The following is a 19993-nucleotide window of genomic DNA, read 5'->3' on the forward strand; positions in this document are numbered from 1 at the left end:
CTCGCGACACGTCGGCTTTTATTGGTCTCAATAGATTATTAAGATTCGCTTTTAGTATTTTTTATTTAACTGAAAACACTATAGTATACAATTATAAATGATTATCGCACTGACACTGATTAATAAAAATGGATGCTGATTTACGCGATCTTTTAGACGGCTGGGCAGTTTCTTTTTCTTTTGATTTCATTATTTTCCGCTGGCGCGTGTGAGCACCCTTGGCATATCTTAATAATAAGTATGATATCTTAACTATTAAGATATTATATTCGCGGGAAATTTAGGTAGTTTTATTACTAAAAACCATTGGTTTCAATAGAGCCGCAGTTCTAATTGAAAGTAACCAAAATATCTATTCAATATTAAAATGACATTTAATTGAAAAGAATAAATTACTCAAGTATAATCTATTTGTAATAAATACTCCAAAATTTTGTCACTGTTTAAATTATGACTATATATATTTATTATCAAAAATATATCTTTAATATAAATAAGATCTTACTAAAAAACATCAACTCCATCAATATATTTAATATAAATAAATTGTTTTTTCAGCGTATATATATAAAAGTATGTATAGTAAGCAATATAAAGAATCGAAAACCGATCGATCTTAGGAACGACATTTATTGTAAATTGGCCTCAACAGTTGCTACTGATACTGATACTGATGGTGCCGGCGATGGTACCGAAGCTGCAGCAAAAGTTTAAGCTGCAACAAAGAACTAAAGAAGTGAGTTTTAAGTTTGCCGTTCGCGGTCAGAGCCTGGACAGTATACATATATATCTATATATATATATATATATAGAGACTGGTTGAATGCTTATTGCCTTAGAATTCTTAACAGCGATATACATTTAACTCTCAACTGTTGTCTTTCATTAAATCTATCTATCCCGTGTGTTGTTGCCGGCAAAAAGGTCCCTGAAATTCCCCAGATACGAGTCTCGGTGACGCCATCAAACGACGATCATGCTTTTTATTCCCGCCAGCCAATCTCATCGAATATATATTAACAATCTCATATCACGTGTTCATTCCAATTAACTTATTGTTACTCTATCAATTTTTATTAAAAAAAAATCATCATTCAATTTTACAAAAAAAAATTCGGAAAAATCTTCTGAATTTTTTTTTGTAAGAAAACTTGATGATTATTTTGCAAATTAATTTATGCGACATCTTGGATGTAATGCCGAGAATTCTCTGGAGTCTGAGTCTGCGATCTGGAAACTGGAGATCAGAGACCAGAAACCGGAGACTGAAGACTGGAGACTGGAAAAATATGACTATGGAGTTTGGCTCGGATCATTGGAATTTCTTCATGGAATCCAGACAAAACTAGAAACTCCTAATTGATAAATCGCTTCTTACTTTATCCAGCAACTTTTTTTCGCATTCTTATCGTTACCGCTGGTTAAAATTTTTATTTTAACTTAATATTTATCATCTGGTAATTAAAATTGAGTCCATTTTTTTGGTCTCTGCTGTCATTTAATTGCTATGGGGGCGGATAACTTGGAAATGATAAGAGATATGGAAAAATTTATGAGGAGCTAATTTGTAGAGGATTGAATTCTGAAGAGAATGAGCTGTGAGTGAGCTCTGTGGGACCAGAATCTCGGAAGTTATGGAGTTTTTGGTGTTCATAAAAAATTTGGGCTTTTAAAATTTGAATTTTGTCATGGCTGTTTTTTGATGATAATTTGAAAGTGAGTAGAAATATGACAAAAGTTGTTGATATAAAAGTTGTAGAGAATTTAATTCTGAAGAGAATGAGACCAAAACCAAGTTTCTAGAGCCATTAGTTTCGGAGTTATGAATTTTTGAAGTCTAGTCAAAAAGTCAGTTGGTAAAATTTGAAAATCTTTTTTTAGAATTTTCGTATATTTTTATTGATAACTTGGAAATGACAGAAGATACGATAAAATTTATAAGGACTTAATTTGTAGAGCATTAAATTCCGAAAAGTCTCGACCCAAGATCAATTTTCTCGGACCAATAGTCCTTGAGATATAAATTTTTAATCCTTTTCCAAAACTAACTTGTTCCAAAAATTTCAGTTTTTTTCCAAATATATGAAGATATCTCCCAAACAATCAAAGTTACACAAAAATCTATAAGGAGCGAATTTGTAGAGCACAAAATTTTAGGGTACACCCATTTTACCGTCACATTTTTCGGCAATAAAAATCCAAAGGCGGCATAAAAAATGAAGATTTAGAAAACTTTCAGCCCAAGTGTGTCAGTAGTGTCTTACAAAAAAAAGTGCCCCCTTAACCAAGTACATCTATATAACCATAACCCACGGCCTTGAACTTCTTGTACTCTCCCCTTATTGGCCGAAAAAGCGTGTCGAGGTTTTTCTTGCTCTGAGCAACCATTACAGAGGATGTCTCAGCAAGAGCAAGAGATTGTTTGTCTTCTTCTACAAAGCACGGGGTAGTCGTTCTTACCAGCTACTTGTTAGGACATAGCCGACGATCATCACTGAGTATCAGTATCAGTATAAGTAGAAAACATTTTACCAATTTATAGTTTAAATTCACGTCCAAGACCGAAACCAAGACCTAGACCCAGACCCAGACCGAGACTAACATTTAGCCCCGGTCCAAGTCCAAGATCTAGACCAAGTCCATGACTAAAATCTTCTTCTACGTAATTTCTTTATACCCTTGGTTGGATTGAACCAGAGATTTGTCTCTTTTCTAGTTTTTATCTCAATATTTAATGTCATGAAGAAAAAAAAATTAGTAATAAAAAAGAAGAGCAAGTTAATGGTCTATATATATGTATATGTATATATATGAATGCAGACTGAAGTGAATGTGTCGGTAGGGTGAGTTTTTACTTGGTTAGTTGAATCGAGCCCTCCGCGTGCTACAAAAGGGTGTGGAAAAAATTTCCACTGCCATTGTTGGACTATTTTAGGGGTGACTTTTTGCTTTGCGTGTTAAATCAACTTTACTGACCTTACTCAACTGTTTACATCTTGAGTCACATGTGTCAATGACTTATATATTTAACTTTTTGCTAAACCATGCTCAAGAGTAAGTTTTTTTCATGGTTTTTTTTGTTAACTTATTATTGATGAGGGAGAATGGAATGCAGGTTTTGAGATTTAGAAGAGACGTATTAGGAAAATGCTTGGAAATATGAGAATAGATGAAGAGAGGACATTTCTAGAGGGTTTTATTCTGAAGAGATTGAACGCTGGGAGAGGTCAGTAGGGTAATTTGGTGCTGAGTTATGAATTTTTTTAGATTTTACTAATTTCGATTTAGTTGAGAATCGTCGGAATGGTTTTTTTAATATATTTTTATGAATATTTTGGAAATGGTGAGAAATATGAGAAAATTTTATCAGAGAAAAGTTGTAGAGCATAAAATTTCGAAGAAATTGAGCCCAAAATGAGTCATCTTGGGCTATTCGTTACTGAGTTATGGATTTTTGAAAATTTCACTAATTTCGATTTGGTTGAGAATCGTCGGAATGGTTTTTTTATGTATATTTATGAATATCTTGGAAATGGTGAGAAATATGAGAAAATTTTATCATAGAAAAGTTGTAGAGCATAAAATTTCAAAGAAATTGAGTCCAAAATGAGCTATCTTGGGCAATTCGTTACTGAATTATGGATTTTTGAAAATTAAACTAATTTCGGTTTGGAAAAAAATCGTCGAAATTTTTTTTTTACATTTTTTTAAATATCTTGGAAATAATGGAAAATATGAGAAAATTTTATCAGAGAAAAGTTGTAGAGCATAAAATTTCAAAGAAATTGAGTCCAAAATGAGCTATCTTGGGCAATTCGTTACTGAATTATAGATTTTTGAAAATTTAACTAATTTCGGTTTGGAAAAAAATCGTCGAAATTTTTTTTTTACATTTTTTTTAAATATCTTGGAAACGGTGGAAAATATGAGAAAATTTTATCAGAGAAAAGTTGTAGAGCATAAAATTTCAAAGAAATTGAGTCCAAAATGAGCTATCTTGGGCAATTCGTTACTGAATTATAGATTTTTGAAAATTTAACTAATTTCGGTTTGGAAAAAAATCGCCGAAATTTTTTTTTTACATTTTTTTTAAATATCTTGGAAACGGTGGAAAATATGAGAAAATTTTATCAGAGAAAAGTTGTAGAGCATCAAATTTCAAAGAAATTGAGTCCAAAAAAAGTCACCTGGGGAAATTTGCTACTGAATTATAAAATTTTGAAAATGTAACTAATTTCGACTTGGGAAAAAATCGTCCAAATTTTTTTTTCTGATATATTTTTATGTATAACTCGGAAATGGTCGAAAATATGAAAAAATTTTATCAGACAAAAATTGTAGAATATGAAATTTTAAAGAAACGGAGTCCAAAATGAGTCACCCGGGGCAATTTGCTACTGAATTAATAATTTTTTAAAATTCAACTATCAAATGAAATTACAATTTTTTTGTTTCTAAACATCTAAAAGTAATGAAATAAAATTAATAGTGGCTTTAATAACAAAACTGATTTGTCTAAAGTTTACGACAATTAAATCCTTGATAAATTATGTATTTACAAATAAATAAACAAAATAAAAATAATGTACGTCAGATTAAAATAAAAGATGTGAATTTTTTACTTGGCAATTAATTACAATGCTTTAGGATTTATTTAATCCAACAACTGATGTATATATGTATATATGTATATATGTATTTATATTTATTATTACAAAGAACTAGAATTAATGATGAGCGTTGCCCACCGTCGAAGTCGCCGTTGGTATTCGTATCGCAGTCCCAGTGCGATTTTAATTGAATGGGACACAAGCATGTATTAATGATGGGATACTTGCACATTAATTAAGATTCTCACCGTACATATAATAATAAGATTTCATCCATCGATATATTTATTCCATCTCAAACATTATAATTTATCTGACAATTTATACATATATTTATTTCATTCATTTATTCAATTATTCATTTTTTTACTCATTAATTAATTTATTAATTAAGTAATAGACCATCGATATTTGACAATAGGACGCCCCCTTTCTGTGCGGAAAAATTCGTTTCATAATTTGTTGAGAAAATTTTCAATATTACGAATTTGAAAATCCGACTGACGATTTTTCCATGGAAAGTTCTTGAAATTTTGAAAATTTAAGAAAAGAAAATAATTGTCTATTTTTAACCATAAAAAAAATTTTGAAAAATAAGTGGAAATGCACAAAAAATTTTCAGAAAAAAGAAAACTCTTTTTGGGAAAATTTTATACAGGAAAAAATTACGGAAATTAATATTTTAACGGAGTACAAAAAATCCAAATTAGTGTAAAAAGTTTTTAGAAAAAAGTCGGAATTTTCATTTGGAAAACTGCATGCAGGTAAAAAAGGGAAATTAATCTTTCGGCAATCGAGTGGGAAAAAAATTTTAGATAAATTTTTGTTATTTAATATTTTCGAAATTTCAGAATAGTTCATCGTGTCTTCATTTTTTTTTCACCGTGAGGAAAAAATTTGTAATTTTTTCAAAAAAACTGGAAGATGGTTGACTTCAATACGGTCCAATTTCTTTGTTCTCAAACCGAAAAATCTCATTTGTAAATTATGAAAAAAATTTTTGATTATTTTAAGACAAATGGATTGGAAATTTCTCTGAAAAAATTTTTATTTCGAATATAATTTAAATATTCAAGTGGAAAAAATACAAATTTTCCAGCAGAATTTTGTCAGAAATTTTTCCGTTTTTAGAAACAAGCCCGAAAATTCCAATGTCAAAAATGTCTAAAATTTTTTTCTTTTGAAATACCAGACACAAGTCTAAAAATAATTTTTCATCAAAATCTTCATAAAAAAAAAAAGTTCAAATTCAAATTCGCAATATTTAATATTTTTTTTTTTCAAAAATATCAAAATTTTCTTCAAATTCATGCGCATTCAAAAAAATATTGCTGTTGCACTGAATATAAAAATTCCAAAATAACTTTCCGTCAATAAAAATACGAATTTTTTCCGCCCCCAGTAGAAATTTCTGATTCACGAAAAAAAAAAATTCCAATTTTTTTTTCTTTTTTTTTTAAACAAAAAACTGATTATTTAGACCTTCGCTTGACAAAAAGAAATCGAAAAATCGAAAATTTTTATTGAGAAAAAAAATAAAATATATAACAACAATAATCCATATTACCTGAAATATAAAAAATATAAAAATCCTTAGCCTCTCCCATGATGCGCGATACACCTAGGGCCTTTTATTTTTATCCCCCACTTTAAAAACCGTCCAACTGCATCCTCGATCTAACCCTCCCAACTTCCATCTCTGTCTACCCTTTCCCTTTTCGTCCTCCCTCGATCCATACACCAACACCCACACCCAGCCCACTCACACTTACACACTTACACACATCTCTAGTCACCACCGGCAAACACAGCCTCCGAGTTAACCCGAATTCTAACGAACCCTCACGAACCGGCGTTCGAATCCCGGCTCCCGCGTCAGTGTAGACACCGCGTTCGCGGTCCTCGGTTGCACGATTTCCGGCCGGAGTGCGTCACGTTTTTTTTACGCGAATAATCCACAGACAATATTCATTCCATTAATCCATAATTACATCGATCTTCACAGTTACAATTTTTTTTTTTTTAACAAAAAAATTTATTTTCCTAAAAAAATCAAGTCCCTTTTTTTTAGTTTTCTTCGTTTTGTTTCACAAAAATAAAAATGTTTAAGCCCATTAACAAAAATTTATATTGTGATTTATTACATATATATTTATTGATCATAATTATTATGTATGACAGTAATGACAGTAATAATTGCAACAATAATAATAATTATGTGTAAAGAATTAAGTGGAAATTAATCATGTTGAGGAAAAGTGATTTTGATAATCGCTAGTATGTTAACTAGTGTGCAATAAATTCAATTAATTAATTCATTTATTAATTAATTAGTAGGCTAAAGTGATTTGTGGTCTAGTCATACAGACTGATTTATTATTATTATTATTATTAATAATTAATTAATTAATTTAAAAAATATATTTAGACTTGCGACTGATTTTACGAGAAGTGAGACTTGAATTTTTTAAATTTTGAAATAAAAATTTAAATTGAACTGATAAAATTTTATTTTTAAAATTTTATTATTTTTGTGATCGGAAAATTGAGTTTAAATTTTCCATTGCTGTGAGATTTTAGTGAGTGAGTTAAGCCGGTGGTTGAGTGATTTATTGACCGATTCAAAGGGTTGAATTTTGAATTCAAAAATTTGGATTCGCGATTGAACTAGTGAGTGAGAGATTTAGGGGGAAGGGTAAGAGGATTTTTAGTGCAGTTTGTGGTTTTTGATAGTGATATGTATCCGTGGTACAGAGAAAGCGTTGCGGCAGCTGCCGCCGCAGGACTTGGAGGTCCTGTTGGTGTCGTCGGTTCTGGATTTTGTTCAACGGCACCTGGACAAGGTGCCACGACTATTAAAACTGAGAGTGGATACTCTGACTGTATGCTGGCACTTGATTATGTTCAGAGCAAGGTAACTTTTTTTTTTTTTATCTAAAATTTTTATATAATCATCTAGATCCATATATATACATATATATATATGTACATATATATGTATGTGGATGTAATTAATACTAATCAATTTTATTGAAGAGAAAAAAATTTTGGAGGCTGATAATTAAATCGAATTAAATTTTTTTGTGTAAAAAAAAAAAAAAAAATTTGGCGTTAATGAAATTAATTATAAATTAGACATGATACTGAAGTTAGCAGATGTCTAATAATTTTTGGATTTTTTTTTAGACGATAAAACATTAAAAAAAAAATATTTGAAAAAATTGCACCTTTAGTTTTTTAAATTTTCTACATGTGCATATTTTTATATTATTTTTTTGAAATTGATTTATTGAAAAACGAAAATTCAAAAATTTTTAAATGTCTGCTAATTTCAGGATCATAATTAGACATGTATTATGGGCGAATTTTTTTTTTAAATTGAAAGATTTCCAGTTGAGACAAAAATTATTAATTAATTTAATTATAATTGTAATTAATAATTATGTAGAGACAAAATTTGGGTGAAAAATTTTGAAGTTTGAAGTTGGAGATAAATAATTTATGATCCTGAAGCGGACAATTAATAATTTTCGATTTTTTTTTTCGACAAATTAGTTACGAAAAAGAAAAACTAAAAATATGCACGTGTAGAAAATTTTTAAAAATACAGGTGCAATTTTTTAAAATATTTTTTTGAATAATTTATTGTTTAAAAAAAAATTAAAAAATTATTAGACGGCTAACATCAGTATCATGAAAATTTTGGAAAAATTGTAGGAAAAATTTGTTGATTTTGAGGAAATTAATTTTGGAGAAAATTCTTGGAATGGAAGTAAATTAGAGTTGGATAATTTTGGGTATCGGGGTAATTTGGAGCTCTTCTGAACGTGCATTTGAGTTTTTTGACGTATGTACAATTGGGGAAAGATTTGATTGATTATCAGAAAAAAAAAAAAAAAAAAAAGAGAAGTTGGAAATTCGTGTGACTGTGAGATTAATCTGAGATTTAAATTACGCGGTTTTTTGTGCGTAATTTTATGAAATTAAAAAAAATTTTGCTGACTACAAAAACTTTAATGATTAAAAAAAATTCATGTCTTTTTATTAATAGACTCATATATTTTCACAAAAAAAAAAAAAAAACAGTTTACGGGATATTTATTTATCTAATTAATTGATCGCTTCTAATCAATTTTTTTATGTTAATTTAATACAGTAATTATAATTAATGAGATTAAAAAAAAAAATTTTTAGCATTTTTTTACAATACTGCAGTTAGCCGACGTAATAATTTTTGTTTTTATTTAAAAACGATAAATTTGTCGAAAAAAATATTTTTAAAAATTGCACTTACAGTTTTTTAAATTTTCTACATGTGCATTTTTTAGTTTATTTTTTTTTTTAAATTTAATCGTCGAAAAAAAAATTCGAAAATTTTCAATCGTCTGCTAACTTTCGAATCATTTTTTTTTTTTTTTGTATAAACATTAAAATCGTGATGTAAAAAAAAATTTCATTGAATTTTATCCGAAAAATTTCCCATAAAAAATGAAAAATTTTTTTTACTCATTAATTGAAAAAAAAAAAATACTCGCAGTGGGCAATTAATTAAAAAAAAAATAATGGGGTAAATAAATGAGTAATAAAACGAATTGAAGTAAATATATAAAAGTAAAATATCGCGTATGATTTTAGTAAATTTCCCCTTCGTCTCGTCCCACCACTTTTCCGCTCGACAACCATAAGTACACAACCGTTCATTAACTCTCATAAAAACCCGACATTATCGCCGTTTGTCCGCGTGAGCACGAGCGAGAGAAACTTACACCTTTTATTTTTTTTTTTGTAATATATATTTATTTTTATTATTCTTCACTCACTCATTCACTCATTCGCTCATTGACTCTCTTCTAGTAAAGTCTAGTCCGCGTCGACTCCCGGCCTAACGCAAATAAAAATTTACTACTTACTTATAATAATTATCCAATTAATTATCGCTATTTACTAATTACCCAATTACTTATTAATATTTGCAATAAATAAGTATTTAAAAAATAAAAAAAACGTTAATTGAAAATTAAAAGAAAGAAATTTTAAATTCACGTGACACTTGGAGCGGAAAAATCAACATGTGAAGACAGAGTTAATTGTATTCAGATTTATGAGTATTAAATTTATGAGGGCAACATTGTTATTTTATATAATACATATATATTTATATAAAACCCATCAGTAAGTAGTGAGTATATTTAATCGTATCCCTTTTGTGGATTTGTTAGGGTGGAAAATATGCGGCTCCGTTCGTTACTGAAAACTCCCGCGGGTCTGCATTCTGCTTATGAGATATAAGTTTGTAGATTAACTTTTATTTTTATTTTATTTTATTCTACGAGTCTACTTTACCTATTACACGCAAACAATTAAATAATTAATAATAATAATAATAATGATAATTATGGAACTGTTAATGTTAAGTTCAATGACACCTTTTAATTGCAGACTGTAAAAAGAAAACGTTTATGTATCATAAATCAACGGGTATCTGAGTGATTTATTAGATCGTTGTTTCACTTTTTAAATAATAAATAATAATAATAATAATAATAATAATAATAATAATAATAATAATAATAATAATAATAATAATAATAATTTTATTTCTCATCAGTACAACTTTGCAGCTTTTTAAAATTTTTATTTTTATTATTATTATTATTATTATTATTATTATTATTATTATTATTATTATTATTATTATTATTATTATTATTTTTATTATTATTATTATTATTTTAAGTTTTGAATTTTAATTTTTGTAGTTTATTATTTTTTTTAATGTCTTCAATATCTTAAATTTGAATAATACTGAAGTTAGTCGACGTCTAATAATTTTTGGATTTTTTTTTAGACGATAAATCATAAAAAAAAAAAATTTGAAAAAATTGCACCTGTAGTTTTTTAAATTTTCTACATGTGCATATTTTTAGTTTATTTTTTTGCAATTGATTTGTTGAAAAACAAAAATTCAAAAATTTTTAAATGTCTGCTATCTTCAGGATCAATAAATTTGAATGAGTGTGAATGTAGCAGACATCAGAAAAATTTTAAATTATTAATAAATGGAGTAAAAAATTAATAAAATAAAATTTTTAAAAAATGCACATTTTGAAAATTTTGAAATTAATAAGTGCATTTTTTTTAAATATTAATTTTTTATTTAGTCTCATGTCTGCTACTATTCGCACTCATTAAATTTAAATTTCACTGAAATTATACGTTTAATAATTTTTGAATTTTTTTAAAAACGATAAATTATAAAAAAAAAAATATTAAAAAAAATTGCACGTATAGTTTTTTTAATTTTCTACATGTGCATTTTTTAATTTTTAATTTTTTTTTAATCGATTTTTGGAAAAAAACCCGAAAATTAATAATTGTCTGTTAACTTCAGGATCATTAAAAAAAAATTATAAAATATCAATTTTATGAAAAAATTTATGAAATTATTTTTTGTAGAGAATTTAATTTTACATAAATTTTTTTATATATATTTTTATTGTAACTGCGATGTTTAGATGCCATTTTAATTTCAAATTCATAATAATAGAATTTTCGCGCCATCATCTATTTTATTGTTTAATACTAATCTATATAAATTTAATATTCCCTGCTCATTATACATATATATTAGGGTGGTCGTTAAAAATTAAATTTTCTCAGGCGCCCCATAAAAAGCTTCTTTTGAGTGAAAAAATACGTGGGTAATTTGGTTTTTTCTTTTTAAGTAAAAAGAACACGTGCCTCAGGACGATCAAAGTTCATTTTTCGATATAATCGCGATTTTTTTTAAATATCTCATGAAATATGCAGATTAAAGGGAAAAATCATAGGAACAATTTTTTAGGGAATTAAATTCTTGACAAAAAAGGACATGTTCATTTTTTTTATAAAATGTGTAATTATGAAGATATTTTAAAAAAACTTTTTTAATGTCTGATGAATTGAGCGTTTTAAGAATTACAAATTTTGAAAATAACATTTTTCTAAGTATATAGAAACTACAACAAGCATCAATGATTGATATGTTTCGAGTTACGAAGTTGTCTATATTTAAGAAAAAACGTTATTTCAAACATTCGTAATCCTTAAAATGCTCAATTGATAAGATTTAAAAAAGTATTTTTTAAATATCTTCATAAATACACATTTTATAAAAAAAATGAACATGACCTTTTTTGTCAAGAATTTAATTCCCTACAAAATTGCTCCTATAATATTTTCCTTTAATCTTCATATCTCATGAGATATTTAAAAAAAACTGTGATTGTATCGAAAAATGAACTTTGATCGTCCTGCGGCACGTGTTTTTTTTACTTAAAAAGAAAAAACCAAATTACCCACGTATTTTCTCACTACAAAGAAGCTTTATATGGGGCGTCTGAGAAAATTTAATTTTTAACGACCACTCTAATATATATATATATATTTGGTTAAATACAAAGATGAGTAATATCTGATGGGGTTAGTTGGGGTAGCTAGAGACACTAAAAATTTTCTTTAAACTGAAAGTGGTTTTGAGCTCAAACAATTTTGTTTTTAAAAAAAAATGATTGAAAAAAATCCCTTCAGTTCTGACTCCTTTAATTAATTTTAGAATTTAAAATAATAATAGAAGATTTAAGGATTCAAAGGTAATAAATAATTGTCTGATTGTTACACCAAGAAAACATTCTTGTTTAAATGCTATGGTGTCATTTTATGGGGTTTTTCCATATTATATGGCCTTCGAGACGTTATAGTTTAAGTTGAGTCATATTCTATGATAAATAAAGATTAGATTTCAATGATAATAAATATTAATTTGCTACTTGCTACTTGCTACTCATGCGGTTTCCAAAATAGCAGTACCGGAAAAAAGTCGATATCGGAAAATAATCATGGAAAAGGATCTGAAAATCTATGATTGTTTTTTTCATTTATTCACCGGAAATCAAACTAATCACCGGAATAAATTACTATGACCAGTAGAAATTACAACGGATACAGTAATGTAAATTTGTGATATAATCGTTGTTACTTTTACTATGGCCACAGTAATTTCTGCAGGTGGTCAACATGGTCAGGCTTTACTATGACACCATAGCATTTCAAACGAGCATAATTTCGCCCTGTAGTGATGCACTTTTTCGAGTTCGATACTAACTGGTCGTCAAAGTCTACCAATACATGACCTGATCATTTATTTTATTTCCGTTACCACTAAAAAAAATTTTTGATTAATCAAAAGTGAATTCGAAGCTGATTTTTTATTTATTTATTTATAATTTCAGAGTGAAATTTACTTCAAACAAAAGTTTATTTTATCTTAAAAATTCTAGATCAAATCAGATGCGGATTTAAATAAAAAATCCAGGTCACTCCGAAAATACTCCGGTGAAAAAAATTCCCTGTTTACTCCCTATGTCGAGTATTTTTTTTTCAAACTCTCGAAAAGACGGAGTGAATTCGGATTCAAATAAAATCCTTATTTACTCCCGATTTTTGACAGCGCGAATTTATTTACAAAAAAAATTTATGATACTTCAGAGATATTTTTATAGAAATCAGATGATTGCTGGTCAGTTAAAAATAATTTCTATATCAAATAGTGTCTGAAATTTTTACGTTACTAGACTTATATTTCAATAATCAATCGATAATTTTTTATATAAGACGTCATATCAAAATTTTTTTTTACTCCCGTTAAGCTTTTAAATCTTCAAATATATGAACACACGCGTTCCGTATTTAATTATATATTTATTAGTTAAGTCACCTCGTGATTAATCTAGTGTTCGATTTTCTCATTAATAAAATCGATGAATTAATAAATTTTAGTTACGATTTTATTGTAGAAATTATCAATTTTTTATGTTTACATTTGACTTTGACACTAAATCTGCGTTTTTCAAGTTTAAGGCAGCCATTCACGCGGCATAAGTCACGGTTATATATATATATATATATATATATATATATATGTGTATAAACAATATACGATTTCCTTAAAAGGCGTAACGAGTTTCCGAATTTGGTTTAGTCTCTTTTTACTTTTATATATTTCTCGTTTAATATTTTTTACCAACACTCTTTTATTATTTTTCAGTGTCTTCAATCTTTTTCCGAAACCAAATTCATTAAATAAAAAAAAAAATAGAAAAAAAAATTCATAAAAAAAACCAATAAATCAAAAAAAATCTATAAAAATTTTTCATTTTAAATTTATGACTAAACTATCGATCTTATCAAAAAACTCCACGAGAACTTTTTTATAGAAAATTTTCTTCTCTACAATTTTGTTCCTCTTCATATTTATCATATCTCTCATAGTTTCGTCACAATACTTAAAATTCTATTACCCAAATTCTAATCTCCGCTCCAAAAACTCCAAACGCGAATTTCAAAATTCCGCCGCAAATATTGAGTTTTCGAAAAAAATATGTCAGTACTTTTTTGTAGGAAATTTAATTTCCTACAAAAAATGTCTCTTAAAATTTTCTGTAAACTCAATAGATAACGAGTTATTGATAAAAATAGTTAATATTTTTTCAAGTGGCTTAAAATGATGAAAATTAAAAATTCTCGAGATAAAATCCAGTATCAGAATTTAAAAAAAAATGAATAAAAATAAAAAAAATATAGCAAAGGGTTGTAGGATTGGTTGGGAATAAAACCGCAGAGGTGGTATCAATAACCGGGTATCCAGGTCTTGGATTGGTAGCTCGCGACCAAGAGGTTGGTCCCAAAACTCCGCTAAGACAAAAGCAATAAAGAAAAAAGGAGCGTTAACGTCATACAGTTGCTGCAAAGCCACCTCGTAATCGTGTCGGTGCTTCAAGGTAGCAAGTGAGAGAAAGAGAGAGAAATAAAAGGAGTATCAGCATAGTAGGCGTGTCGCAGGTGCGCGTAGGTGGAAAGGCGTGGCAACTGCGCTATTGGTGGTAGATCTCGCGGATCGTCGACCGGAAGTAGTAGGGGAACGACGCGGTTTAATAAATGGTAAGGGGTTATATAGTTGATAGTCGGAGTCAAGGGATCCTCAGCCAGGAAAAGAGGAATGGGCGAAGGAGAGGGAATGGAAGCGGGAGGTAAGAAGATCAAGGGGAGTGAGAAGGGGGAGTGATTGAGAAAGGGTTAGAGGGTGATTGGGGTGGTAGTACGTGTGGTTGGATCTTATAAGCGTTTAGTATCCCTCAACCTCAACTCTGATGGTTCAACTGCTTCAACAGCTACTGCTACTGCTACTGCTACTGTAATGTGGTAGCGAAGCAAAAACTATTGCCAACTGGGATCAGACAAAAAGCTGCCAGGTGGCATTGCGCTGCTTGCACTGATCCCAAGTCTCCAATGTCTACTCATATCACACGTATTTTATTTTATAAATTATGTAAGAATTTATTCTTTTAGAAAAAAAAAAAAAAAAAGGAACACACTGAAAAAACAATTTCTTTATATTAAATATATTGATGGAGTTGATGCATTTTAATAAAATCTTATTTAGATTAAAGATATATTTTTGATAATAAATATATATAGTCATAATTTAAACAGTGACAAAATTTTGGAGTATTTATTACAAATAGGTTATACTTGAGAAATTTATTCTAATCAATTAAATATCATTTAATATTGAATAGATATTTTGGTTACTTTCAATTAGAACTGCGGCTCTATTGAAACCAATGGTTTTTAATAATAAAACTACCTAAATTTCCTGCGAATATAATATCTTAATAGTTAAGATATCATACTTATTATTAAGGTATGCCAAGGGCGCTCACACGCGCCAGCGGAAAATAATGAAATTAAAAGAAAAAGAAACTGCCCAGCCGTCTAAAAGATCGCGTAAATCAGCATCCATTTTTATTAATCAGTGTCAGTGCGATAATCATTTATAATTGTATACTATAGTGTTTTCAGTTAAATAAAAAATACTAAAAGTGAATCTTAATAATCTATTGAGACCAATAAAATCCGACGTTTCGCGAGAAGGCTACGCAATGATTTCAAAAAGAGAATTAGAGTGAATAAAATACTCATGTGAAATTAAATAATAATTTAAAAACTATGATTGTTAGTTTTCATTTTACTATATAATTATATTATTTATATTATATTCATTCTTATAGTTATTTTTTATTAATGAATGTTTTTTATATTATTTTATTAAAATTATAATAATAAAATATGATAATAAATGTGACAGTTTTATTATTGATTATAATACATTCACTTTCCTCAGATAGTTTTACAATTAATTGAAGATTTTTCATTTTTAATTTAATCCGATATATTTTCAACGGAACTATTCGAATTATTAATTTAAATATAGACTTATTTAATATAAGTATCATATTACTAAATTTAGGAATTCTACTTCTTCATTCAAGTATCGATATCTTAACTATTAATATATCTAGAGTTGCGCTAACAGTGAAGGATATTAGTCATTAATAAGTTAATGCCAGGTTCAAATATTGATATCTTAACTATTAATATATGTAGAGTTGTGTCAAGAATATTCGATTATTTAAAATGAATATATTGTTTATTCATAATGAACGGAAATCTAATTCTCCATAATTAACTCTCTCTAATCGAAAAGTATAACCTCAATTGAACCTCAATACTGCAGAAACGGAAATAAGCGCAGCATAGAGGTTCAAATGAGGTTCGGAAATACGTTCATTAACAGCCGCAATTCGCGGTTGAAATTGAATTTCATCTTTTCGACCCGGGCTACCATTTATTTGTATTAAAGAAAATATCTTAACTATCAATACATCGTTTTTTCAGTATACTGTTTTTTTTTTTTTTTTTTTTATAAAATATTTAAGCTTATGGAAAAAGTTGAAAATTTTCTTATAATTTTCCGAGCTTTCGGAAATAAAAATAAATTTTAGTTTTTTTAAATTCTATATTGAAATTTCATGATCCTGAAGTCAACCGAGGTCTAATAATTTTTGGATTTTTTTAGAAACGATGAATTATAAAAAATAAAATATTTAAAAAATTGCACTGATAGTTTTTTCTATTTTCTACATGTGTATTTTTTTAGTTACTTTTTTTTTGTAATTTATTTATTGAAAAAAAATCCGAAAATTGTTAATTGTCTTCTAACTTCAGGATCATTAAATTTTTACCGGAATATTTTTTTTTGGAGCTCGTGGAAATAAAAATAATTTTTTTATTTTTTTAAATTTCAGAGTAAATTTTCTTGTGTTCTTCCAAGCTCGTGGAGATAAAATAAATTTTTTCTATTTAAATTGAACTGATCTTTTATATGAACCTGAAGTTAACAGACAATTGATAATTTTTGAATTTTTTTTTTAAAAATCAATTCCGAAAAAATAAAAAATAAAAATATGCACATGTAGAAAATTTTGAAAACTACAGGTGCAATTTTTCTGAATATTTTTTTAGAAATAATTTATTGTTTGAAAAAAAATTCAAAAATTATTAGACGTCGGCTAACTTCAGTATCATCTTTTAATGCCTTTTTTTCATTCAATTGAAATTTAATTTTTCAAAATTTCCGAAATTAGTATTTTTTTAAATTTTTTTTTCTTTTTGTAATTAAAAATAATTTTATTTTATCATTAACAATTAACTATAAAATGATAATAAATTCCAGAGAATAAAAAAGAAAAAAATTCTTGACTAGACGCAGTAATGACCGCGCGTTGAGGTCTCCTCATTCTTGGCTCACTATTTCCGTGAAAATGAATTTAAAACAATATAATCCGGCAATTATATATATATATATATATATATATATATATATGTAATCATAGTATCATGTATCGTGTATTAGTAGAATGAGGGTGAGAGGGTTTTAGTCGGGAGTTGTGAGAGTGTTGATGTAAGAAAATAAGGTATTGTAAATTGTAAGTGAGGATAAGGTGTATGTATTAAATAAAATATATAGAAAAAAAAAAACACCGGGCATCCGGCAGTGCCAGTGCCAGTGCCAGTGGCAGATACAGAAGTTGTTAAAGACCTAAGTGACAGCTAAAGTAATGCGAGCAACAAACCGCTGGTATAAAAAGTTACTGGAGGCACTGGAGGCAATAGAGGAACTGGAGGCTCTGGAGGAAAGACTCTCTTGCTTTAACTATTTCTACTATCGTGATCTTTACCGTCTTTTATTATTATTTTCCTTTTCCTTCTCCTTTTATTCTCTTTATTTATTTATTTATTTTATTCCCATTTCCCACATTTACGCTCCTCTGTAATTATTCTCGCAATTAAAATATTCAATTATAAAACTTGTAATTATATTAAATATATCATTTTATATTTATATATTTATTTTTTAACGGTTTTAATTCTGTTATTTTTTACTGTCAATCTTTTTCTTCATGAAAATAAATTTAAAAAAAATAACAATTAGAATCCGTGGTTTAAAAAATTAATTTTGTCAAAATAATTTTGAATTTTTAAAATTTAGTCAATCAAAATTTTATCGAAGTGTTAAATAAAATTCATTACTAAAAATACTCATATATATTTTTTACATAAACTCGATAGTTTTTGAGTTCGATAAAATTTATCAGTATTTTGAAGTAAAGCTCAACTAACCCGTGTTAAAAAAATTAAAAAAAAATTCGACATGTAGAAGTTCGAAATTTGAGACAGATTAGAATTTTGAGTTCAACTTTTCTGTTTAGTAGAAAAAATTTTGTTAATTTGAAATTTTATCTCGGCGAATTTTGAATCAAATTAGAACATTTTTGAAAATTTTTCCTTTCCAATGTGGAGGCTTCAAATTGAAGATTTTTCTGAACTTCTTCTGAACGAGGGACAAATTTAGTAAAAATACATTATCGAAATTATGTTTCAAAAACGTTCTTACTTGGTTCAAAATTTGGCCTCAAAATTTTGAACCAATTACAATTTTTATTACTAAGAGTCGGTAGTTTTTTTTGTCTAAATTTTTTTCAAACAAAAACTCCAACCGCAAAATAAAATACGAGGTCTGTACCAGCAATCAACGTTTTGATTTTTCAAAAATTTTTTTTGTTTAAAAGCAAAACCTCAACAAAGTTTTTTTTTATTGCGCAAGTGTAACAAAGATACACAGAAAAAAAGGATTTTTTGGCGCCAAAAATTTGAATTATAAATTGACAAAAATAATTTTTTTAAGCCACAAAAAAATTATTTTCTGTTGAAAAAAACTACCCTACCCCCCCTGAATTTCCCAAAGTTCGAAATCAGTTAATTTTGAAATTCTCCGCTGTCCTAAATTTTGAAAATCTACACATCAAATTTTTTTCTCATCGAAGTCAGCAGACAACAATTTTTAAATTTTTCTCAACACTAATTAAAAAAAAAAAAAAAAAATCTAAAAAAATGCACATGTAGAAAATTAAAAAAACTACAGGTGCAATTTTTTAAAATATTTTTTTTTCAATTTATCATTTTTAATTTCAGTGTCAAATCTTTTTTTTAATTCTTTTGCTCAAAATTTTTTCTACAAGGAAATTAAAATTAACTAATTAATTAAAACATGTCCATATGACCCGTTGTAACTCAACTAAAATAAGGACAACAACAATGTAATGTTAGTAAATATATACATATATACATATTGATAATCGATATACTGAAGTAAGTATATAAAGATAGCGAAGGTATATAATAAATTAATTAGATAATTAATCGTGTAATGGACTTTAATTAGGGTTCTGTTAAGTGTCAGTGTTGTGTAATCTCAGTTGTGGAATCTCTCTTTAGTGTAGCCCGCGATCCGCGATCCGCGATCGAAATCCTCTTTCTCGCGAGCTCGAAAAACAGATATAGCGGATATATGTAAGACTCGCCCCCTCTAAAACCCACAGTAGCACAAGTGACCGGTTAAATTCTTACGCTCACATTTTATTTAACCTGTGTACTTACTGAGGCTGTTGCCTAAGGAGACTCCTTACCAGCTCCAAGGACCCGGTTAACTTGTTCGATTACAGATAACACGAGATTTACCTGATTCGATGCTTCCATTGATATCTATACATATTTATTTATAAATAAAATCCAGATATGCCTCCGCACTAAGGTACTGACCATCAGCTGGAGCCAGAGTTACTCTGTACTCTCTGTACTCTTGTTAAATAATTAAAAATAACAGTATAACTGCATACTCAGCTTATCTACCTTTAGAAACATTATCTTTTACTATACGACACTCTGCTAATGTTTTGTTGTGGCTTTCTCTTAGGATTTTATATTATTTTACTTATTTTATTTATATTCCGGTCATAAGACCGATCACGAACTCCATTTTATAATTATTTTAACTGAACTACGGATTTAATTATAATTGATAATATATATGTAGGGGAGGGTGGGGCAGAGCGGCCCCCCTAAGCCAATTATTATTTTTTGTGGCTTTCAACCATAAAATCACT

General features: G+C 27.9%; 1 protein-coding gene across 3 annotated transcripts in view; it reads left to right on the top strand.

The window, feature by feature from the left end:
* The first annotated feature begins 6554 nt into the window (after nt 1–6554).
* The window catches only part of LOC130664823 (zinc finger protein rotund-like), a 129485-nt gene continuing 116046 nt past the window's right edge, over nt 6555–19993 (top strand). For all 3 annotated transcript variants that reach the window (XM_057464933.1, XM_057464934.1, XM_057464935.1), the window contains exon 1: nt 6555–7524. In XM_057464933.1, coding sequence (XP_057320916.1) covers nt 7348–7524 — 177 coding nt within the window. In that variant the 5' untranslated portion in view covers nt 6555–7347. The remainder of the gene's footprint in view (nt 7525–19993) is intronic.

This window comes from Microplitis mediator, chromosome 3 (assembly GCF_029852145.1).
Source record: "Microplitis mediator isolate UGA2020A chromosome 3, iyMicMedi2.1, whole genome shotgun sequence".
In the NCBI taxonomy this organism is placed as follows: Eukaryota; Metazoa; Arthropoda; class Insecta; order Hymenoptera; family Braconidae; genus Microplitis; species Microplitis mediator.